This window comes from Lepidochelys kempii, chromosome 4 (genome assembly GCF_965140265.1).
Source record: "Lepidochelys kempii isolate rLepKem1 chromosome 4, rLepKem1.hap2, whole genome shotgun sequence".
NCBI lineage: Eukaryota > Metazoa > Chordata > Testudines > Cheloniidae > Lepidochelys > Lepidochelys kempii.
In genome coordinates, this window is record NC_133259.1 from 68,290,071 (window position 1) to 68,312,366 (window position 22,296).

Consider the following 22,296-nt stretch of genomic DNA (forward strand, 5'->3'; position numbering starts at 1 on the left):
AATTGTTTAAAGAATTAAACAAAATGTATGTTTTGAGTTTTTTTAAATCTATTCATTTAGATTTTTGTTTGACATTGTATACACATGTGCAAACATACACATACCACCCAACAACTCCATTGTCCATTTTCTTCAGGAGACAAAGGAGAGAAAAAAGAATAAAGCGTTTTTTATTTAAAAACATTATTGATAACACAAAATGGATTATATACCATAAATATATACACATGTGCATATACCTCTCTATATATTTATACCTATGAACCTTAACAATTCTAATGTTGCAAGGAGCTGAGCACCTTCCTGATATGCCTTTAAGTATGTAGTGTGTGTGTGTACATGTACATACGCACACGCAGTTTAAAAGCTTCCAATTGTGGTTCAGCTAGACTTTTTAACATCTCATGGAAGCAAACAGGATGAGAGTGCTTCTGATCTACAATATGAGCATTTACTTCAAATGTTTTTAAACAAATGGATATTCATACCTACTACAGTCTAACAAACCAAACTTAATCTCAGGCGATGCTTGTAAATAAATAGCACATTACAAAACATACCTTGCTGAGCCATGTCAGTATTAGCTCCAATACACAGCATTTTAACTCTTGTAAAAAGATATACATTAAAACAAATGAATTTGTATATTTACATAAAAAATATGGCAGGCAATTTATCCATGTCTTGTAGTTTTTCAACAAAATGTGCAAATCTGATCCGCTTTTCATTTTTTGAACAATCAACAGGATGAGGCTTAAGGGACTCCAGCAGCTGATGCACCTAGACAAAGTAGTGTTAGTAATCTGATTTATATTGCAAACTGTATGTTATGGAGCAGGCTATAAACTTTGTTATCTGAGGCAACTATCCTTCCTAAAGTCTTTGTTCAACGAAGTCAGAAATTCCAGACACTGAATCATGTGCTCGCTCCATTAGAGTACATTGCTCCCTTACCACTGAATCCTAAATTCTAATTGTGGGTCAGTCACTGATTAGTCAGCTCACTTCACCTCTTTCATGATTTCCCCATTTTAAAATGGGGATAATGCTTACAGGGCTGTTGTGATTATTATTCAGGGCCAAATTCTGGAACACTTGCTCAGTGTAATCCCACTGGCAACAATGGAGTCACAAGGATGTAGTTTAGGACACAACCTGGCCCAGTATATTCACAATACATATACAAGTTCTGGTAACCACAAAAGATTTCAGCAATTATTGAGTTTATTTGTACTTAAATTTAGGAATTTAACTAGCCCAAAAGATGGTACAAAGCAATGATTCCTAGTGGGTCAATCTTAAAGGAAAACACAAAATTTGGTGAGACCTGAAAGAAATCAAAGGGTGCACAATAATAATGTAAATGTTGAATGTAAATAAAGGTAATTTAAAACTCCAGCTTTCTGTTTAAACTTTCTATCTATTTAGCTTTTTATAAGGTCACCCATAATAGTGGCAGCAGTATACAGCCTATGGATGAATCCTTTGAGGACTCTGTGAAACTCAGATTAATTTCAATAAGAATTCCACATGTAGACTGAGGCCTTAAACTGCTGTATGAATGCTGCATTATTGTGAATGTAAGAATCATTGCACCACTAGACATTTTGTTGAAAATACCACATTTTAAAGAGATTTTGCTTTTTCACATTATTCATTATTGTTTCCCTTGTCCTCCATCCAGTGCCCCATCTTACTGCTTGTTATGATATATCCACTGATGTATCTTGCCTTAATTAGAGGCTGGATTCTCTTCTCACTTATACAGGTTTTACACTGGTGTGACTCCACTGATTTCAACAGAGATGCTCTTGATTTATACCTGTGTAACTGAGAGTGGAGTGAGGCCCTAGATTGTGAGCTGCTAGGATAAGAGAACTTCTATTCTGTGTTTGTAAAGTGTTTAGGACAACCCTATAAGTGTGAATGTAATCCAAATAATAATAATAATTAATATAATTAATCAGAAAAAAAGGTTTCTTCAACTGGAAACATGCCCACTACTTATAGTTTGTGCAAAGGGATTCAAGAATGCACCAAGATAAGAAGTGGACTAAAGCAAAGCAGGGTCAGTGAGAAGGCATTAAACACAAAATGTGGGATTTTTAAAACTATCTAAGGAAGTCAGGACTCCAGCTCCCCACCATGGCAGTTACATGACCCATTCACTTGAGTGCTTTTGAAAATCTCACCCAAACACATTAGAAACACCACTGATATTAGGAGTCATTGGAACTTTAGCCATAGAAAATGCTTTCAACTATTAACAAAAGAAACAGCAAAAAGTTAGTTTTAATAACTTAGGGGGTACTTGTACTGTATTAATATTGTATTTACGCTTCAGAAGGGGACATGCTTCTGACATTTTTACTTACCTTCTCTCTTTGGCCAAGTATAATCCAGTTGATTAGTTCTTTCTTCAGCTCCTGTTCATAATTTTTTGCATCTGCCTTTGTGATTACTATTTTATTCTTGAAAGAGGTAAATTCCTCAGGATCTAACTCCTTGAAAACACCAGCAATAAAAATAATAGCAAACTGCTCTCTCAGTATCTTCAAAAAATATAGTCCGTGTACAATTGTGTATACACACCTGTAATCTTGGCCACTCTTCCCAGACTTTTGCCATCATGTCATATAGCTGGATACTCTCTCGTGGAGAGAAGGTAGTGTCTGAAGGAATGCCATAGTTCTCAATCTATACGTACATTAAACAAAAGAATCAGCAGAATGATTTTTTTGGTTAATGTTGCTAATATAAGAACTGATAAAACCATTTTGTCTCTGCTATTATACTTACATGACTGACTGTTAATGCAGCACATGGGTGATAGTGATCAATGACGAAATCATTATCCTTGAGAGAACAAACATACTTTTCCAGATCATTGTATCTGTCTCCATGAAGTACTGTATATACAAGCATACATTTATTTATGAAATTGCATCAATGCTTGTTTCTTTTAAAAATTAAGGCCCCATTCTGTAAAGATTTTTACTTTGATGGAACTATTCACAGTTCATAAACTTTAGCACGTGTAAGTCTTTGCAGGATTGGGGCACAAATTGTATTTTCTATATTTAAAAATATTCTGATACAGACCTAGTCTAACTCTATATGATTTTTTTGTTTTTTGTAGTTTTTGCTTCCTTGTACATTTCCTGGCAGTTGTAGAAGAACCAGAGCTTTCTTCTATTGTACTTTCAGCAAGTTGCCAGTATCTTTTTACTGATTGTAGCCATCTAGAGTGCAAGAACAAAATAAAGGTAAAGCTTCTGTAAAAGAACTGAAATAAAATAGTTAGGTGTATTTAGAATAGGTTAAAAGGAAAGATATGTATATATGTGGCTATGTTTTTAAAATCCGAGCCTCAGCTACATTCCTTGATTTTGTAGAAATTTTGTGAAAGCAACCTTTACTACTCCCTTAACCAAACTTTCCTGCTACTTCACCAAAAAAAAAAAAATAAAAAAAAATCCTTGAATTTGAATTTTGTTCTTGGAATGGGGGAAGAAAGTCCAGCAAGAAAAAGGAGTTCTTACTTCTGCCAAACTGAATCACCCATGACTAGATGTAGACAAGAAAACAAAAATATGGCCATCAATGTAATAACAAATTACTGTTTTGTGAATGCATCTGATGAAGTGAGCTGTAGCTCACGAAAGCTTATGCTCAAATAAATTGGTTAGTCTCTAAGGTGCCACTAGTACTCCTTTTCTTTTTGTTTTGTGTATGTATGTCTATACGTGTTTCCGGAGCAGATATAGATAATTATGAAAATCAATTTCTGGCACTTCTCCGGGCAGAAGCAAGTAGTGGGGTGGAGTAGTGGAGATCATTCCACTATCTCCTCCCTGCTCGTGGCAGCGGGTATAAGGGAGGAACTTCTGCTCTCTCCACCACAGCTGGAGTCACAATGTGAGCTGGGCCAGGCAGAGGTATTGGGTCTTACCAAGTAAGAGCTGTAGCAATCCAGCTCTGAACCAGATATTTTTTTAAATAAACTGAATATTTTCATCTGTGTTTCATGCTGTACTCTCTGAGGTAATTTTGTCCCATCCAAATTTATATAATTCACATGCTCTTATAAGTAAAAAAAAAGTTCATGCTTACTCAGTAAGATGTTCAGGGTTACTGATAGTTGCAGAGAGAGCCAGAAATGGACATCGAATCATAACCAGGAGGTGCTCCCAAACTTCTGCTCCAATTTCCCCACCAAGACAATGGACCTATATATATGTGAAAAAAATCAGCCTAAAATATGGAATGACATTTTAATGAGAAAAATAACTTACTTCATAAAATGAGTGCCAAAAATTCAGAAATTGCTGCATGTGTCATTAAGGACACACTCCCTATGCCCACTGAGTCCTTCTAATGACTTCAGTGGTATTGGATCAAATCTGAAGGACTCAATACTATATTCATTTTGGACCCAAGCCTCCCACTGACTTCCCTAGCAGTCTTAGATGCATAAGGAATACAGAATCTGCCCCTAAATTGTATGTTAGGTGTCAGATTTGGTGAGATTTAGGATTTCAATTTAAAAAAAAAAATTTGGTAAATTTCTATGCAGTTAAATATAGCGGTACTATGAGGGACAAGATGGAAGTGGAAGAATTTATGTCTTGAAAATTAAGAAATTTACAGCTATATTGCCAGAGATGGGCGCTGGCCAGTAATAACAGATATTTTGAAAAATCCAGTCTTTGGTTCCTTCTTTCAAACATTTCATACATTAGCAAATTTGATTTCTGTTAAAAGACACCTACCTCATCAAATATAACATATCTTATTCTTTTGACCCAATCCTGGCGATGAGGGGATAGCAACAAGATTTCTAAACACTGAGGCACAGTCACAAGTATCTGAAAAGAAATGTTTGTGACCTATTACTTCTAAGCCTACTGACAAATGAAATGTAAAAAAAAAAAAAAAATAGCTTTCATCATTGAAAAGGGAGGGTAACTATAAATGTATAATGTCAGCAATGAGGACTTGCAGCTGCACCTGCCTAGTTCCTGGGTTGCCTATGAGCACAGCTGACCCACAGCAGGGACACTTGACTGACTACACCAGCTGATTGGCCAAGTCAGCAAGCCGGCTCTTAAGCCCAACAGCAACAAATGATCTCTGGCTGTCCAATGCATATGCCCACAGCTGTGATCTCGCTTGTGCCTGTCTTGCTCCATCTGTTCTAGGCCTGCTTCCCTACTGATTCTGACCACAGGCTTTGGTTCCTGACTCTGGCTCTGGCTCCAGCCTTTAGGCCTTACCATCCACATCCCAGGTCATGACATAGTTGCCTGATCCCCAGATATGCAAGATATAAATAAACTTTACGTTTAACCTGATCCACCATGCACTAATGCTATTATGTATATGAGAATCACAACATTTTGCTAGAGTGGCTACTGCACCAAGGTCCCTATGTACTGCATATAGTTTATGACTTGTTTCACTTTTTCCCTGAACAAGGATGCTGCTTTGGGATTGGGCCCAATATGTGTTACAGATAACAAAAAAACTTTGGCCTACTTCTGTTGGAATAATTTAAAAAATGCAGTTCTATTTATTATATTTTATGTGTTTTTAAAAGTAGTGTTCTTTTTGTGGAAGAACATCAGCACAGGAACAAGTCCTCAAATGCAATGCAGTGTATATCTCACTGATGAGAAAATAATGAATATTGATGTTGTTTACTTTATGGCAAAGCTAACAGTGTTTCCAAAACTGTAAGGGCCAAGGTAATACTATAGCTTAACTATCATGTTCAATAAATGTGATCCTATCTAGATATCTTAGGGTTTTATAATGCTGCCCACCATCACTGCAGCTGAGTATCTTCCACAGAAAATTAATAGCAACAGCAAAGTCCCTAATGGACTTTACAGAGTCTCCTCCTTTTTCAGGGTGAAAACCCTGTTTGGGGTTTTGAATCTTTAATTAGCTTGGCTGTAATAGTACTACACCTGACTTTCAGTTTAAGGCATCCATAGAAGCTGTTTTCAACCAAGACAGCAAATCTATCCATCAGTTTTTTGCCAGGATCAATCTAAATCCTACAGTTTGCACTCTTGGAGGCCATTCACTGTGTGACTGGATATCAAGAACCCCAGTGTGGTTTTGGTGATGGATGCTGAATAGGAAAACACTGGGTATGAAGACTGGTGGGGATATATGGTTTGGTGAGGCTATTGGAAGGAAGGCTGGTGCTCATGGGAGCCACTAGCGATGGGAGATATTGAAGGCTCTGGAGGTGAGCAAAAGTGTGCTGGTGCTAAATGGGCTGTATTTCCCCATCCTCTGTCAATTCCACACACAGCCTTATGTGGGCTCCACACTTTCTTGCAGCACCTCAATCTGGAGCTGAGCACTATAACAGAAGGTTAGGAGTTGAGCATGTGGAAGGGAGGGTTTGAGTTTCCATTGGAGTTGGTTTGTACAGCAGCAGCAAGAGAAAAGAAGGGAGCAGAGAATCTCTTTCATTACCCTATCCTTGAACCTGCTGGGTGCTGATGCCTGAAGGATTTTGATTGGTTTTCTTTCTGTATTTCTCAACTATAGCATACAATCAAGCAAAGGCCCCTCACGACCAATACGTAGGTTGTGCCCTACAGGTAGAGAGTTCCTAGTAGGCAGGATGGAACCTTGGGCTCAAGTAACTCAGATTTTTTCTAATCTTTACATAGTTATGTCAACATTATTTTTATCAAAAATAAACTTTATGAGGAGTCAATCAAAAGTGCAAAAGGCACTATTTAAATCAATTTAGTATGCAGTAATACATCTAGAATACTGTACCTGACAGTTCAGGGTATCATGGCGATAATCCCTTGTGAAAGTTCCACCTACTACTAATCCATGAGGCAATGTCTTGGTGAACCGATTGTATATAGTTCCCATCACTTGGTTTACAAGAGCCTAGTCATTATTACATAAAACAGATCATTAATAAAGCTACTAGAAAATGTACATCTACATTAGTATGGTGCTCTGAGATGTGCACAGGCTTCAAAATTTTCGACACCAATATTAATTTAGATCAGCAATAGAAGTTAAGAGTACTATAACAACATTTATTTTTTAGTTTTATTCATAACTGATATTGAAGAAACTTGATGTGTGAGCTGGTGTATATAATATTAATTCTGGATTTTAACTCTTTTTGCAAAAGTTTAAAACACAGATTCATAGATTCATAGATACTAAGGTCAGAAGGGACAATTATGATCATCTAGTCCGACCTCCTGCACAACGCAGGCCACAGAATCTCACCCACCCACTCCTGCAAAAAACCTCTCACCTATGTCTGAGCTATTGAAGTCCTCAAATCGTGGTTTAAAGACTTCAAGGAGCAGAGAATCCTCCAGCAAGTGACCTGTGCCCCATGCTACAGAGGAAGGCGAAAAACCTTCAGGGCCTCTTCCAATCTGCCCTGGAGGAAAATTCCTTCTCGACCCCAAATATGGCGATCAGCTAAACCCTGAGCATATGGGCAAGATTCATCAGCCAGATACTACAGAAAATTCTTTCCTGGGTAACTCATATCCCATCCCATCTAACATCCCATCACAGGCCATTAGGCCTATTTACCATGAATATTTAAAGATCAATTAATTACCAAAATCATGTTATCCCATCATACCATCTCCTCCATAAACTTATCGAGTTTAATCTTAAAGCCAGATAGATCTTTTGCCCCCACTGCTTCCCGTGGAAGGCTATTCCAAAACTTCACTCCTCTGATGGTTAGAAACCTTCGTCTAATTTCAAGTCTAAACTTCCCGATGACCAGTTTATATCCATTTGTTCTTGTGTCCACATTGGTACTGAGCTTAAATAATTCCTCTCCCTCTCTGGTATTTATCCCTCTGATATATTTATAGAGAGCAATCATATCTCCCCTCAGCCTTCTTTTAGTTAGGCTAAACAAGCCAAGCTCCTTGAGTCTCCTTTCATAAGACAAGTTTTCCATTCCTCAGATCATCCTAGTAGCCCTTCTCTGTACCTGTTGCAGTTTGAATTCATCCTTCTTAAACATGGGAGACCAGAACTGCACACAGTATTCCAGGATAGGTCTCACCAGTGCCTTGTATAATGGTACTAAAACCTCCTTATCTCTACTGGAAATGCCTCTCCTGATGCATCCCAAGACCGCATTAGCTTTTTTCACGGCTATATCACATTGGCGGCTCATAGTCATCCTATGATCAACCAATACGCTAAGGTCCTTCTCCTCCTCCATTACTTCTAATTGATGCGTCCCCATCTTATAACTAAAATTCTTGTTATTAATCCCTAAATGCATAACCTTACACTTCTCACTATTAAATTTCATCATATTACTATTACTCCAGTTTACAAGGTCATCCAGATCCTCCTGTATGATATCCCGGTCCTTCTCTAAATTGGCAATACCTCCCAGCTTTGTATCATCCACAAACTTTATTAGCACACTCCCACTTTTTGTGCCGAGGTCAGTAATAAAAAGATTAAATAAGATTGGTCCCAAAACTGATCCTTGAGGAACTCCACTGGTAACCTCCCTCCAGCCTGTGAATTCACCTTTCAGTAGGACCCGTTGTAGTCTCCCCTTTAACCAATTCCTTATCCACCTTTCAATTTTCCTATTGATCCCCATCTTTTCCAATTTAAATAATAATTCCCCATGTGGCACAGTATCAAATGCCTTACTGAAATCTAGGTAAATTAGATCCACTGTGTTTCCTTTGTGTAAAAAATCTGTTACTTTCTCAAAGAAGGAGATCAGGTTGGTTTGGCATGATCAAACTTTTGTAAAATCATGTTGTATTTTGTCCCATTTACCATTGACTTCAATGTCCTTAACTACTTTCTCCTTCAAAAATTTTTCCAAGACTTTGCATACTACAGATGTCAAACTAACAGGCCTGTAGTTACCCGAATCACTTCTTTCCCCTTTCTTAAAAATAGGAACTATGTTAGCAATTCTCCAATCATACGGTACAACCCCTGAGTTTACAGATTCATTAAAAATTCTTGCTAACGGGCTTGCAATTTTGGGTCCCAATTCCTTTAATATTCTTGGATGAAGATTATCTGGGCCCCCTGATTTAGTCCCATTAAGCTGTTTGAGTTTCGCTTCTACCTCAGATATGGTAATATCTACCTCCATATCCTCATTCCCATTTGACTTGCTACCATTATCCCTAAGATCCTCTTTAGCCTTATTAAAGACTGAGGCAAAGTATTTGTTTAGATATTGGGCCATGCCTAGATTATCCTTGACCTCCACTCCATCCTCAGTGTTTAGTGGTCCTACTTCTTCTTTCTTTGTTTTCTTCTTATTTATATGGCTATGGAACCTTTTACTATTGGTTTTAATTCCATTTGCAAGGTCCAACTCTACTTGACTTTTAGCCTGTCTCACTTTATCCCTACATGTTCTGACCTCAAAAAGGTAGCTTTCCTTGCTGATCCCTCCCATCTTCTACTCCCTGTATGCTTTCTGCTTTTTCTTAATCACCTCTCTGAGATGCTTGCTCATCCAGCTTGGTCTACAACTCCTGCCTATGAATTTTTTCCCATTTCTTGGGATGCAGGCTTCCGATAGCTTCTGCAGCTTTGATTTAAAGTAATCCCAGGCCTCCTCTGCCTTTAGATCCATAAGTTCTTCAGTCCAATCCACTTTCCTAACTAATTTCCTTAATTTTTGAAAGTCAGCCCTTTTGAAATCAAAAACCCTAGTTGCAGATTTATTTTTATTTATCCTTCCATTCAGTTTGAACTGAATTAGCTCATGATCACTTGAACCAAGATTGTCCCCTAAAACCATTTCTTCTATGAGGTCCTCACTACTCACCAAAACCAAATCTAAAATGGCATCCCCTCTAGTCAGTTCAGCAACTACTTGATGATGGAATCCATCAACTATTGCACCTAGGAAAATCTGAGCCCTATTATTATTACTAGCGCTCATCCTCCAGTCTATATCTGGGAAGTTAAAGTCTCCCATGATCATGCAGTTTCCATTAGTATTTACTTAGTTAAAAACATTTAAGAGGGCTCTATCCATATCCAAATTAGATCCTGGTGGTCTATAGCACAGCCCAACCACTATCCCAGGGGAGGCTCTAATAGTTTTCTTCCCCAATGTAATTTTTGCCCAGACGAACTCTGTCTTATCCATTTCATTGCTTCTTATTTCTTTACATTCTACCTCCTCATTGATATACAATGCTACTCCACCACCTTTACCTTTATTTCTGTCTATCCTAAACAGCACATACCCTTCAATACCTGTAGTCCAGTCATGACGACTATTCCACCATGTTTCTGTTATCCCTATAATATCTGGTTTCACGTCCTGCACCAGTAGCTCTAGTTCCTCCATTTTGTTACGTAGGCTCCTCGCACTGGTGTACAAACATCTTAATTTTTGCTGTTTGGCCTACAGTATGTTCCAGAATTTTCCAAAAGTCAGACTCTGAGGGTGCAGGCAAAATTTGTGTGCACAGATTCTTTATTTGCAAATGCAAATGCCATTTGGATTCCCAACAATCACAAATGTGCACAGAATTTGATTTCACATGCAGTATTGAAAAACTGCACATGTATTACATGCATCATATATGCACTGAATGTGCATTCCTAGTTTTCTGTGTGTTAATATCCAGACTTATAACAGTTAATGCTAAAAATTAGCTTTGAAAGGATTATAAAACCCCAAGCTTCACAGTTTAAGACGATTTCTAACTATCTGGGATTAGGATAAAACCCTCATTAAAAAGATTATCCCACATTTGCCTATTATGGGGTTTCTTGCTTCTTTCTCTGAAGCATCTGGTACTACCGCTATCAGAGACTGGATATTTGACTAGATTGACCTTAGGTCCGATCCAGCAGGCAATTACTAGGTTCCTATGTTTTTTGATACCCTGATCAAATGCTACTTTCATCATTGACATAATATACACTTATTTAGTGCTTGCCACCTTCAAAGTGCTGTATGAACATTAACACAAACTAAATTCTGTATATCAGATGGGATATTTCTAAACATGTTTAATTAAAGTAGATATGTCTAATTAAAACAGACATATATAATCTAAACCAGTTTAAATAATCACTAAAATTGTTTTAATCGTATCGGGAAACACTATAGTCAACATACAAAATATGTAATTAGATATAGCCATACCTTTGTTGGTGAAACATATACAACTACTCCTTCATTGCTCTCTTTCAGAACTTTCTCCATGCAATAATATGAAGCATAGGTTTTCCCTGATGAAGTAGGAGCAACAATCACTGCAGACTCATTATTGTCTACAACATCAAGAAGCTCTCGCTGGAGATAAAACAAGTCATTTCTTTCAATACATTTCATTTTATATATATATAGATTCTAGATTGATATGCTTAATATCAATATTATAAAGTTCAAAACATTTTTCTCTGTTGCTGCAGTAGTGTTATATTTTTTCCATCACACTTTGATTTTTAATTGTAAACTATCTTTTTCTGTAATTTGGCCTGGAAAATTCATTTGGGCTTGAATTGTTGATGCAAGGAAGTTTTCAGTTCAAAAGGGAACTTTTCCAAAAAAAAAGCAAAATATGAACCAGTCAGTTCAGCAGTATATAATTTAAAAGCAAAAAAGTCACCATTTTCTCTAATGCAGTCATTGTTTCTTACATCAGAAATGTTATACCAGTACTGCTTAACCACACAGCCCAGAGCTCTCCCCAACTCCCACTCCCCAGCATTTCATTATTCTTCTCCCCACCCTACCAATGACCTTTAGAAGTTGGCCAGGGTGGAGGTCAGAGGGAGGAAGTGGCAGCACTGCCAATCTCTTCCCCACTCCCAGCATATTTGCCAAGTTTTATGTTGCTCCTCAAGCAAGTGACATTTTTGCAGGTGTGAACATGAGAAAAGAGCAAGCTGTTTCTGATTCAGCCTTTCTCCCCCTTTCTACTGATAATATGGAGAGAGCTATGTTTGCTATGTTTGCTGAGGGAACAGGCGTTCCTTCAGAACATGCAGCAGCTTGGATCAACTGTTCTTTTCCTAGAGACAGGTGGATGGAGAAGGTCAGCCAATTCAACAAGGATTTACCCATAGACTAGGAGCTTTCCCCTGACAAAAAATTGTTTCTCTGCAGTGTAAACCCAGAGATTTGACAAGTTTTCTTATCCTTGGGCCATTGGAAGCTTTGGGTGTACAAGAAATGTGGGATTGTTTCCCAGACAGTCCAATGAAATAGTTAAATGTAAAACCCCACTACAGTGTATTTGTTACAGATATTGTGTAAATAAGTAATAACACACTAAATGCACTGAAACTATTACTCTCCACCCTGTGTAAAAAAAAAAAAGTTTGTACTTCACTGGTACATTTCTAATTGTCTTTCAATAAATAACTTAAAATTAAAACTCAGATTATGCATGAAAGTGAATCATATTACAATTATTACCACCCATGCACACAAAGTTCCAGAGGTATTCTTGATACTTAACAGACAGGTAAAAAATGATAGGTTGCTGCCCTGCAGAGTTTAGATTCTAAGGCCCTGATCTCGAATGGGGATCTGTGACTGCAGAGTCTTGTACCATGCAGTTTCACTGCCTTCCACAGGACATCACTGCATTGTCTTCTGGGACACCATATGGCCTTGGGAGTCAGTGTTAGAAGATCCCAATGCAGGACTGGGGCTTCAAGTAGCATAAGACAGAAAGTAGCATAAGACTGTAAACAACAGATAAAAGGGGGTAAATGAGAGGATAAATTACAACAGTGAGAGAAATGAAATATGTTTATTATCATGTATGACTCTCATTTATTGCTTTTTTAAATTTTGAAAGAAAACCTTGACAGAATCTCTAACAGCACTATTTAAAAATAGTTTACATGTAACATTACCTGCCATGTGTCTGGTATAAAATGCTGTACTCTGGGATCTGGATCTTTCCTCTCTTCTCTGAACAAGTAGCAGCCCATATATTGCAGCTGAAAACGAGCTGCTCCCATCTCAGTAGTATATTCAGTTATCTTCTCATTGTCACTTTCTATTATCTGCAAGGTCAAATTAAAATTCAAGACAGATTTAGAATTAGGGATAGAGTAATTGAAAATGGCATCTGGCTTTTGCATTGTAGAACATTATACAAGCTTTGAAAAAATAGTTTGATGTGTGCTGAGGAGGCGAGGTGACTTTCAGACACTTCCATACCGAAGACCATACAATGCTGGCTTGAGCAATGCATGAAATCATAAAAGTTAATGGGAATTCTACATGCAGATGTAGTGAGAATGGTGACCATAATTTTTTAATGGATCTGATAGTTATCAGCAAAGTCCATGTACTCTAAGGCAAGCTGAATATACATCTGCATTTGTCTGCTATGGAAAGATTTGATTCCACAAGTATTATTCAATGTTAAATTACAGACTGATGTAATACATGAAACAAGTATAAATGGCTGCAGTTATGTCTCCCTGAGCCTGCAGAAAGCCTAAAACAACAGCTCATACTGTATAAATAATTGCATATCAGCTACATTTTATGAAGGACTGAATAACTTGTATAAATTTTTGTTAAGATTCTATTTTATATCATTCTGTGAGGTTTAGAACCATCTTTTCTTGTTCTACAGTGTTACAATGCAACATTTGGATGATAAAAGTGGCAGTGTAAAGTAACACATTGGGAAGTTGGCTTCAATTTGGCCAGGTTCAGGCCCAATGGGTGTAAACTGTCAGGAAATGGGCACAAGTGCCAAAGTAATCTTTGTTGTACCACTTTAAATTGCATTGGTTAATTATATTCTGTAAAAATTAATTGTATTCTATAAGAATTACCTGGCTAGACAAAGAGCATGCCAAATTCTCAAATCCAAGGTATTTCAGACATCTGGACAACTTTTGTACATGTGACTTCTTTAATAGTTCCTGGTGTTTTTCAAGAAGTATATGAATTCTCCTCATCACTTGTACAGCTATGCTTAAATCTCTCGATTTTTTGCCTAAAATAAATAAAGGAACCATTTGATATATAATCAAATCATCAGAAGCTATTTCAATCTACCCTTCAGGTTTTGGGACCAGACCCCACTCCTCCAACCATGTGTGCGGTGTTTTTTAAATTTTATTTTATTTTTAAAAGATCCCAGGAGAGGTGGCATGGCTCTTTCCCCATACTTGGACTATGTGATTGGACTATGTGCAGACGAAATGCTCTAGCTGCTCATACAGGCCAAACCTGCAAGGGGCCAGGGCATAGGCTGTCTGGCCTAGTGGTCACTGCTGGGTTGGTGTCACCAAGTCAAGGATGGCCACAATGCACTAGTCTGCGAGCAGGTACCAGTGTAATTGCTACAGCTGGGCTCACTAGGCAAATGTCAGGGTCAGAGTCAAGCAAAGGTCAAAGACCAGAGGTCAGCAGTAGTTACCAGGCTGGAATCAGGAGGCAAGAGTCTAGGTCAGAGTCAAAGACCAGAGATCAGTACCAGGCTGAAGTCAGGGTAAGAGACTAGAGATTGGAAACACAAGGCAAGGTCTAGAGCCACAGCAAGTTACATGTCTGCTTGGTTGTTCAGACACCTTCCTAGGGCACCTTCTAGGATGAAATAGTAAGCATGGGCCAATCAGAGGGGTATAGGTTGCTATTGCTCTGGCCCCTTCAGGACGTACTTCCTGTGGCACCTAATCTCCATAATACTCTTTAGCTGCAGCTTTACACATGCTCCTGATAGTGTTGTGGGGATGTTAACTGCCCCAGGCTCTACAGACCAGTCCAGTCACCTTCCGTTGTACAACTCAGCTCAGTGAACAGCTTATGCATTCTTCTACATTTTGTACAGTGAAATCAAGATTTTATGTTTGTAATGTGTGCCTACTGTTTGGTGATATAAGAAAACAGTTACAATATAGTTTAAGTGGGTAATTTAAATCTGACTCATGGCATCCCTAATTTGCCAATAGTGGGCTAAATTCTGGCCAGCAATTGAAAAGAGGCTTAATTCTTCCCATACTTCAAAATTAGCATTACTATGTGCCTTTATTCTAGCTGTGAAAGTCTAATGAAAGCTTTGGAGGTGGTGGGGGTTGGGGGCTGGGACTGGGGATGCAGGATGCAGAATGATTGTGGCCCAAAATGAATTCAGAAAACATACCTTGGCTTCTACAGTGTTCCTTCCAAACTTCTAAACAAACATTCAGTCCTGCCATTTCTGCTGTGAATTTCACAGAATTACTTTGACATGTCTTAAGGAAATTCTCCAGTCTATTTATTCCACAGGTAAAATTCTCTTTAATTTCACTTTCAGTTGACACAGATAAGGCACTCCATTGTTCCTGTTCTTTCTTCTCTTCTTTAGCTTCTAGTCGCTTCTGGTTTTCCTCTGCAATTATTTCTGCTTTACTTTTCTACAAAAAAATTAATAAAGATATACAGAACTAAACACCAATGTGTGCAAGCAATATGAAAAATTGCAATATGTAATATGTAAGCCTTGAGCCCAATCCTTGGAAGTAAATGGGAGTTTCGCCTGAATAATGACTGACTGCAAATTATAGGATTTTGCCCCATTTGTGTGTTTTGTTTTGCTTTGAATTTTGTTTAAAATAGTACTGAATTCTGTGCAGGTCATAATTTATTGGTAAATACTGGTACATGTTTTACAAAAAAAGGCTTATTCAACAAATCATACTAAAAGTATACGAAATAGTTCTTTAACTTTCTAATAACTAAAGAGCCACAAACATGAACAATGAAAAAGATGGTTTAAGTCACAACCTTAAGGCATTTATTTTAAGCCTGGAAAATGAAAATTCTAATTGTAGTTCCAGGTATTTCAGTAAACTGAAGACAATTAGGGACTAATCAAATGCCCACTGAAGTCAATGAAAAGACTCTTGGGGATTTCAATGGGCATTTGATCAGGCCCTAAAACTATACTCCACACTGAATGATACAAAATGGTAATGATATTTTAACTAAGAAATACAGTAATAATTATTATTGCTCAATCTTGCCCATTAACACTTTTTCATGTATCCTGTGAAATCAGAAACAGTGCACGTATTATTCTAGTCAGCAATTTAATATGGAATAGTGCTTGCAGGATCAAATCTTTCTTGATATATAAATTCAGACATTATTTGTCACAAATGCAGGGAAATCAAAATCAAAGATCTTTTAGATTTTGCATTGGTTAGGAATATTTTCTCAAAACAAACACAAACTAATGTCCTCTATTTCCATCCCTGTCACCCCAAATGTTAGTACTAGCCATGAGTGCAACTAAGACTTGAGACTTTAACCCACAAATTGTAGCTCAGAACCAAGAGTACAGTACCTGCCTGAGAGGAGGTACGCTAAGGGCTGCATTAAGGAGGCTGTGTTGGTGAGTATCTGAGTGTTTGTTTGTTGTGAGTATCTGAGTGTTTGTATCTGAGTGTTTGTTGTGAGGACAGTTTGACCGTGTGCTTGATTGGTTGTTTGAAAAGGGCGGGAACTGGGAGTGCTTTGTTCCAGGTGAGCCTTAAGTGGGCCTGACTGTATAAAATGCCAGTCAGCTGCGAACCAGCTGAGCAGCTAACAGAAGGAGTTTGCCTGGGTGTTTGCCTGGGGAGAGCCCACTGAGGCTTACATCTTGCCAGCTTCTCTGAGTAATTACTACAAATCCTGAGGAAGCTCATAGAAGGAAGGTAATATGGATGGGGGTGTTCAGCTGTTGTGACCTGCACTGGATGTGCTATGTTTGTCTTTCTTCCACAGGACAGAAGCAACTTTGTCTGTACAAAGTGCAAGCTGGTCTCCATATTGGAAGAGAAGGTTCAAGGTCTGGAGCAACAGGTATTGACCCTGCATTGCATAAGAGAAACTGAAGATTTCCTGGACAGATGTCAGGATATGCTTCTACGGGCACAAGGTTCAGAAGATTCAGAGCAGGCTGTACATCGGGGACAGGAGTACGGTGAAGAAATTTGGCATCATGTGACCTCCAGAAGTAAAAAGGGGAACGTCCATGTACCAGCAACGCATATACAGGTAAGTAACCATTTTCATGTTCTCTCCACAGGTACTAATGCGGAGAGTGGACCAAATGATACGTCTGAGGGAAGGGAGCAGAAGGAGACTCCGCTGATTGGAAGGCATGAGATGCACTGTCCTAGGGTTGGGGGTTCCACGACCACCGCTCCCAAGAGAAGGAGGCGGGTGGTGGTGGTCAGGGACTCTCTCCTCAGGGGGACTGAGTCATCTATCTGCCACCCCGACCAGGAAAACGGAGAAGTCTGCTGCTTGCCAGGAGCTAAGATTCGCGATGTGACAGAGAGACTGCCGAGACTCATCAAGCCCTCGGATCGCTACCCCTTCCTGCTTCTCCACGTGGGCACCAATGATACTGCCAAGAATGACCTTGAGCGGATCACTGCAGACTATGTGGCTCTGGGAAGAAGGATAAAGGAGTTTGAGGTGCAAGTGGTGTTCTCATCCATCCTCCCCGTGGAAGGAAAAGGCCTGGGTAGAGACTGTCGAATTGTGGAAGTCAACGAATGGCTACGCAGGTGGTGTCGGAGAGAAGGCTTTGGATTCTTTGACCATGGGATGGTGTTCCAAGAAGGAGGAGTGCTAGGCAGAGACGGGCTCCACCTAACCAAGAGAGAGAAGAGCATCTTCACAAGTAGGCTGGCTAACCTAGTGAACTAGGTTCACCGGGGGAAGGAGACCAAAGCCCTGAGGTAAGTGGGGAAGTGGGATACCGGGAGGAAGCACCAGCAGGAGCGCGTGAGAGGGGAGGGTTCCTGCCTCATACTGAGAAAGAGGGGCAATCAGCGGGTTATCTCAAGTGCCTATACACAAATGCACGAAGCCTGGCAAACAAGCAGGGAGAACTGGAAGTCCTGGCAAAGTCAAGGAATTATGATGTGATTGGAATAACAGAGACTTGGTGGGATAACTCACATGACTGGAGTACTGTCATGGATGGATATAAGCTGTTCAGGAAGGACAGAAAAAGTGGGGGAGTTGCACTGTATGTAAGAGAGCAGTATGATTGCTCAGAGCTCAAGTATGAAACTGCAGAAAAACCTGAGAGTCTCTGGATTAAGTTTAGAAGTGAGAGCAACAAGGGTGATGTCGTGGTGGGAGTCTACTATAGACCACCAGACCAGGGGGATGAGGTGGACGAGACTTTCTTCCGGCAACTCGCAGAAGTTACTAGATCGCACGCCCTGGTTCTCATGGGAGACTTCAAACACCCTGATATCTTCTGGGAGAGCAATACAGTGGTGCACAGACAATCCAGGAAGTTTTTGGAAAATGTAGGTGACAATTTCCTGGTGCAAGTGCTGGAGGAAACAACTAGGGGCAGAGCTCTTCTTGACCTGCTGCTCACAAACCGGGAAGAATTAGTAGGGGAAGCAAAAGTGGATGGGAACCTGGGAGGCAGTGACCATGAGATGGTTGAGTTCAGGATCCTGACAAAAGGAAGAAACAAAAGCAGCAGAATACGAACCCTGGACTTCAGAAAAGCAGACTCTGACTCCCTCAGGGAACTGATGGGCAAGATCCCCTGGGAGAATAACATGAGGGGGAAAGGAGTCCAGGAGAGCTGGCTATATTTTAAAGAATCCTTATTGAGGTTACAGGGACAAACCATCCCGATGTGTAGAAAGAATAGTAAATATGGCAGGCGACCAGCTTGGCTTAAATATAAAAAGGAAGCTTACAAGAAGTGGAAGATTGGACAAATGACCAGGGATGAGTATAAAAATATTGCTCGGGCATGCAGGAGTGAAATCAGGAAGGCCAAATCACACCTGGAGTTGCAGCTAGCAAGAGATGTTAAGAGTAACAAGAAAGGTTTCTTCATGTATGTTAGCAACAAGAAGAAAGTCAAGGAAAGTGTGGGCCCCTTACTGAATGAGGGAGGCAATCTAGTGACAGAGGATGTGGAAAAAGCTAATGTACTCAAGGCTTTTTTTGCCTCTCTCTTCACAAACAAGGTCAGCTCCCAGACTGCTGCACTGGGCAGCATAGCATGGGGAGGAGGTGACCAGCCCTCTGTGGAGAAAGAAGTGGTTCGGGACTATTTAGAAAAGCTGGACGTGCACAAGTCCATGGGGCCAGATGCATTGCATTCGAGAGTGCTAAAGGAGTTGGCGGATGTGATTGCAAAGCCACTGGCCATTATCTTTGAAAACTCATGGCGATCCGGGGAAGTCCCGGACGACTGGAAAAAGGCTAATGTAGTGCCCATCTTTAAAAAACGGAAGAAGGAGGATCCTGGGAACTACAGGCCAGTCAGCCTCACCTCAGTCCCTGGAAAAATCATGGAGCAGGTCCTCAAGGAATCAATTCTGAAGCACTTAGAGGAGAGGAAAGTGATCAGGAACAGTTAGCATGGATTCACCAAGGGCAAGTCATGCCTGACTAATCTAATTGCCTTCTATGATGAGATAACTGGCTCTGTGGATGAAGGGAAAGCAGAGGACGTGTTGTTTCTTGACTTTAGCAAAGCTTTTGACACTGTCTCCCACAGTATTCTTGCCAGCAAGTTAAAGAAGTATGGGCCGGATGAATGGACTATAAGGTGGATAGAAAGCTGGCTAGATTGTCGGGCTCAACGGGTAGTGATCAATGGCTCCATGTCTAGTTGGCAGCTGGTATCAAGTGGAGCACCCCAAGGGTCGGTCCTCGGGCCGGTTTTGTTCAATATCTTCATAAACAATATGGAGGATGGTGTGGATTGCACCCTCAGCAAGTTTGCAGATGACACTAAACTGGGAGGAGAGGTAGATACACTGGAGGGTAGGGATAGGATACAGAGGGACCTAGACAAATTGGAGGATTGGGCCAAAAGAAATCTGATGAGGTTCAACAAGGACAAGTGCAGAGTCCTGCACTTAGGACGGAAGAATCCCATGCACCGCTACAGACTAGGGACCGAATAGCTAGGCAGCAGTTCTGCAGAAAAGGAGGTAGGGGTTACAGTGGACGAGAAGCTGGATATGAGTCAACAGTGTGCCCTTGTTGCCAAGAAGGCCAATGGCATTTTGGGATGTATAAGTAGGGGCACTGCCAGCAGATCGAGGGACGTGATCGTTCCCCTCTATTCGACACTGGTGAGGCATCATCTGGAGTACTGTGTCCAGTTTTGGGCCCCACACTACAAGAAGGATGTGGAAAAATTGGAAAGAGTCCAGCGGAGGGCAACAAATGATTAGGGGACTGGAACACATGAGTTATGAGGAGAGGCTGAGGGAACTGGGGATGTTTAGTCTACGGAAGAGAAGAATGAGGGGAGATTTGATAGCTGCTTTCAACTACATGAAAGGGGGTTCCAAAGAGGATGGCTCTAGACTGTTCCCAGTGGTAGCAGATGACAGAACAAGGAGTAATGGTCTCAAGTTGCAGTGGGGGAGATTTAGGTTGGATATTAGGAAAAACTTTTTCACTAGGAGGGTGATGAAACACTGGAATGCGTTACCTAGGGAGGTGGTGGAATCTCCTTTCTTAGACGTTTTTAAGGACAGGCTTGACAAAGCCCTGGCTGGGATGATTTAGTTGGGGATCGGTCCTGCTTTGAGCAGGGGGTTGGACTAGATGACCTCCTGAGGTCCCTTCCAACCCTGATATTCTATGGTTCTATGATTCTATTCAACTGTACTGTATTGACATTAATTTGATCCACAAACACTGACATAAAAGATGTGTCATATACATGTATTTTTCAAATTTGGAATATTCATATGAGCCACCTGCATCTTCCGTGTGATTGTTTCAATCTTTTTAATGGCTATTTTGATATAGTTTTCAAGCAGCATATTTAAACAAACCTCAAAAATCTCATTCAATTTTTAAACTGATTATTTCTGAAAAGGTTTTGTAAAAAGCCAACCCTACCTTAAATTTATTTTTTGTTTCCTACCCAATCACATATTAATTGTATAAGTCTCCAAAATTAAAGCTTTCTGTTATTTTACTGCTCCAGCTCCAAACACAGGTACTTGTTTATATTTCTGTACAGGGATAAAAATGGGTTTACACTAATTACCAGTTAAATCTAGGGTGCAAGGATGGATTTATTCTTTCAATAAAAATTACTAATGTTTGACAAATGAAAAATCCCAGGTAAGTATTCTTGACTAAAGCAACTACACCAGAAGGAAAAATCTTAGCTTTTACAGCAGAAAGCATAGGTATGCTATGGAACAACTTGAATATGCTTACATGTAATTTTTTTGTCTTTGTGACAGCAGCCTTAGTGCTTGTGGGAACCAAGGGCACATCCACCTGGGTTACAATTGTCTTTGAAATGTTGCCTTCCAACGATCTTCCATAAAGTCGATAATAAGACTGTAACTTTTGTATGCCCCTTCTTTCTTTTGGACCTTTGGACTTTGCTACAGCAAACAAAGAACATTATTTTTGACTTATAAGGTAATTGGTGGAATTCCAATGTGTTAGTTTTTTGGCAAGAGATGAAAGCTCCAAATTTAGGCCTTGGATAAAATTTTCAAAAGTGCCCCAAGGCCAGAATTTGAAAGGTATATAGACATTTAGCTCTCTTTAACCCCTTTTCAAAATCTGACCCTAGCTGACATAAGAATTTAAGTCCCAGTTTCAAAACTGATTTAGGTACTTAAGGCCAGATTCACAAAGGTACTTAGGCACTTATGCCCAACATTTAGGCATTTTCAAAACTATGCTCAACTGCTGCCTATATCCCCGCAGATGGGCATGTGTAAAGCCACCTAAGTCCTGAATGCTCCCTCACAGCTAGTGAGCTTCTCAGAACCCTACTGCAAACCAAAATCCTGGCAACCATGAAGCAGAATTCTCAAACTAGGTTAGGGTACATATATTTCACAAACACATCTACAGCTCAGGGCCAGCACAAAAGACAGCATACTTGTGTATTTCCAAAATACTCCCATGGGATGTGGGAGATCCAAGTTTGAATCCCCACTCTGCTTGATCTGGAGCAGGACTATAGTCTCCAACATCCCAGCTGAGTGCCCTAATCACTGGGCTATTGGTATTCTGAGGACACACACCATCCATCTATTGTTTGTGCTGGGCCTGCACCTGTAGGCATGCTGGCAAGAGAGTCATTCTCTCACCTAGTTTGAGAATCCTGCTTCAGAGCCACTGGGGCTTTGGCTTGCATTTAGGCTTTGAGCTGCTTATTTACTATGGGGTGGCATCAAGACTTAGGCAGCTTTGCATGTGCCCACCTATGGAAACTAGGTTCCATGAAGACTTAGGTCTCTACACAGCAGTTGAACAACTGTGGCTGGTCT

At 39.9% G+C, this 22,296-nt stretch overlaps 1 protein-coding gene across 6 annotated transcripts in view; it reads right to left on the reverse strand.

Moving 5' to 3' along the window:
* LOC140910510 (probable ATP-dependent RNA helicase DDX60) overlaps positions 1-22,296 on the reverse strand; it is a 78,837-nt gene that overhangs the window by 31,677 nt on the left and 24,864 nt on the right. For all 6 annotated transcript variants that reach the window (XR_012158614.1, XR_012158613.1, XR_012158612.1 and 3 more), the window contains exons 13-25: positions 21,224-21,396; positions 15,159-15,411; positions 13,846-14,009; positions 12,907-13,059; positions 11,183-11,332; positions 6,805-6,924; positions 4,773-4,868; positions 4,114-4,229; positions 3,103-3,242; positions 2,800-2,909; positions 2,593-2,697; positions 2,376-2,504; positions 653-780 (exon numbers count right to left, since the gene is read on the reverse strand). Coding sequence is in view for 3 of the 6 variants with exons in the window: in XM_073341568.1 (XP_073197669.1) it covers positions 653-780; positions 2,376-2,504; positions 2,593-2,697; positions 2,800-2,909; positions 3,103-3,242; positions 4,114-4,229; positions 4,773-4,868; positions 6,805-6,924; positions 11,183-11,332; positions 12,907-13,059; positions 13,846-14,009; positions 15,159-15,411; positions 21,224-21,396 (1,837 nt within the window). In the remaining 3 variants the exon portion in view is untranslated. The remainder of the gene's footprint in view (positions 1-652; positions 781-2,375; positions 2,505-2,592; positions 2,698-2,799; positions 2,910-3,102; positions 3,243-4,113; positions 4,230-4,772; positions 4,869-6,804; positions 6,925-11,182; positions 11,333-12,906; positions 13,060-13,845; positions 14,010-15,158; positions 15,412-21,223; positions 21,397-22,296) is intronic.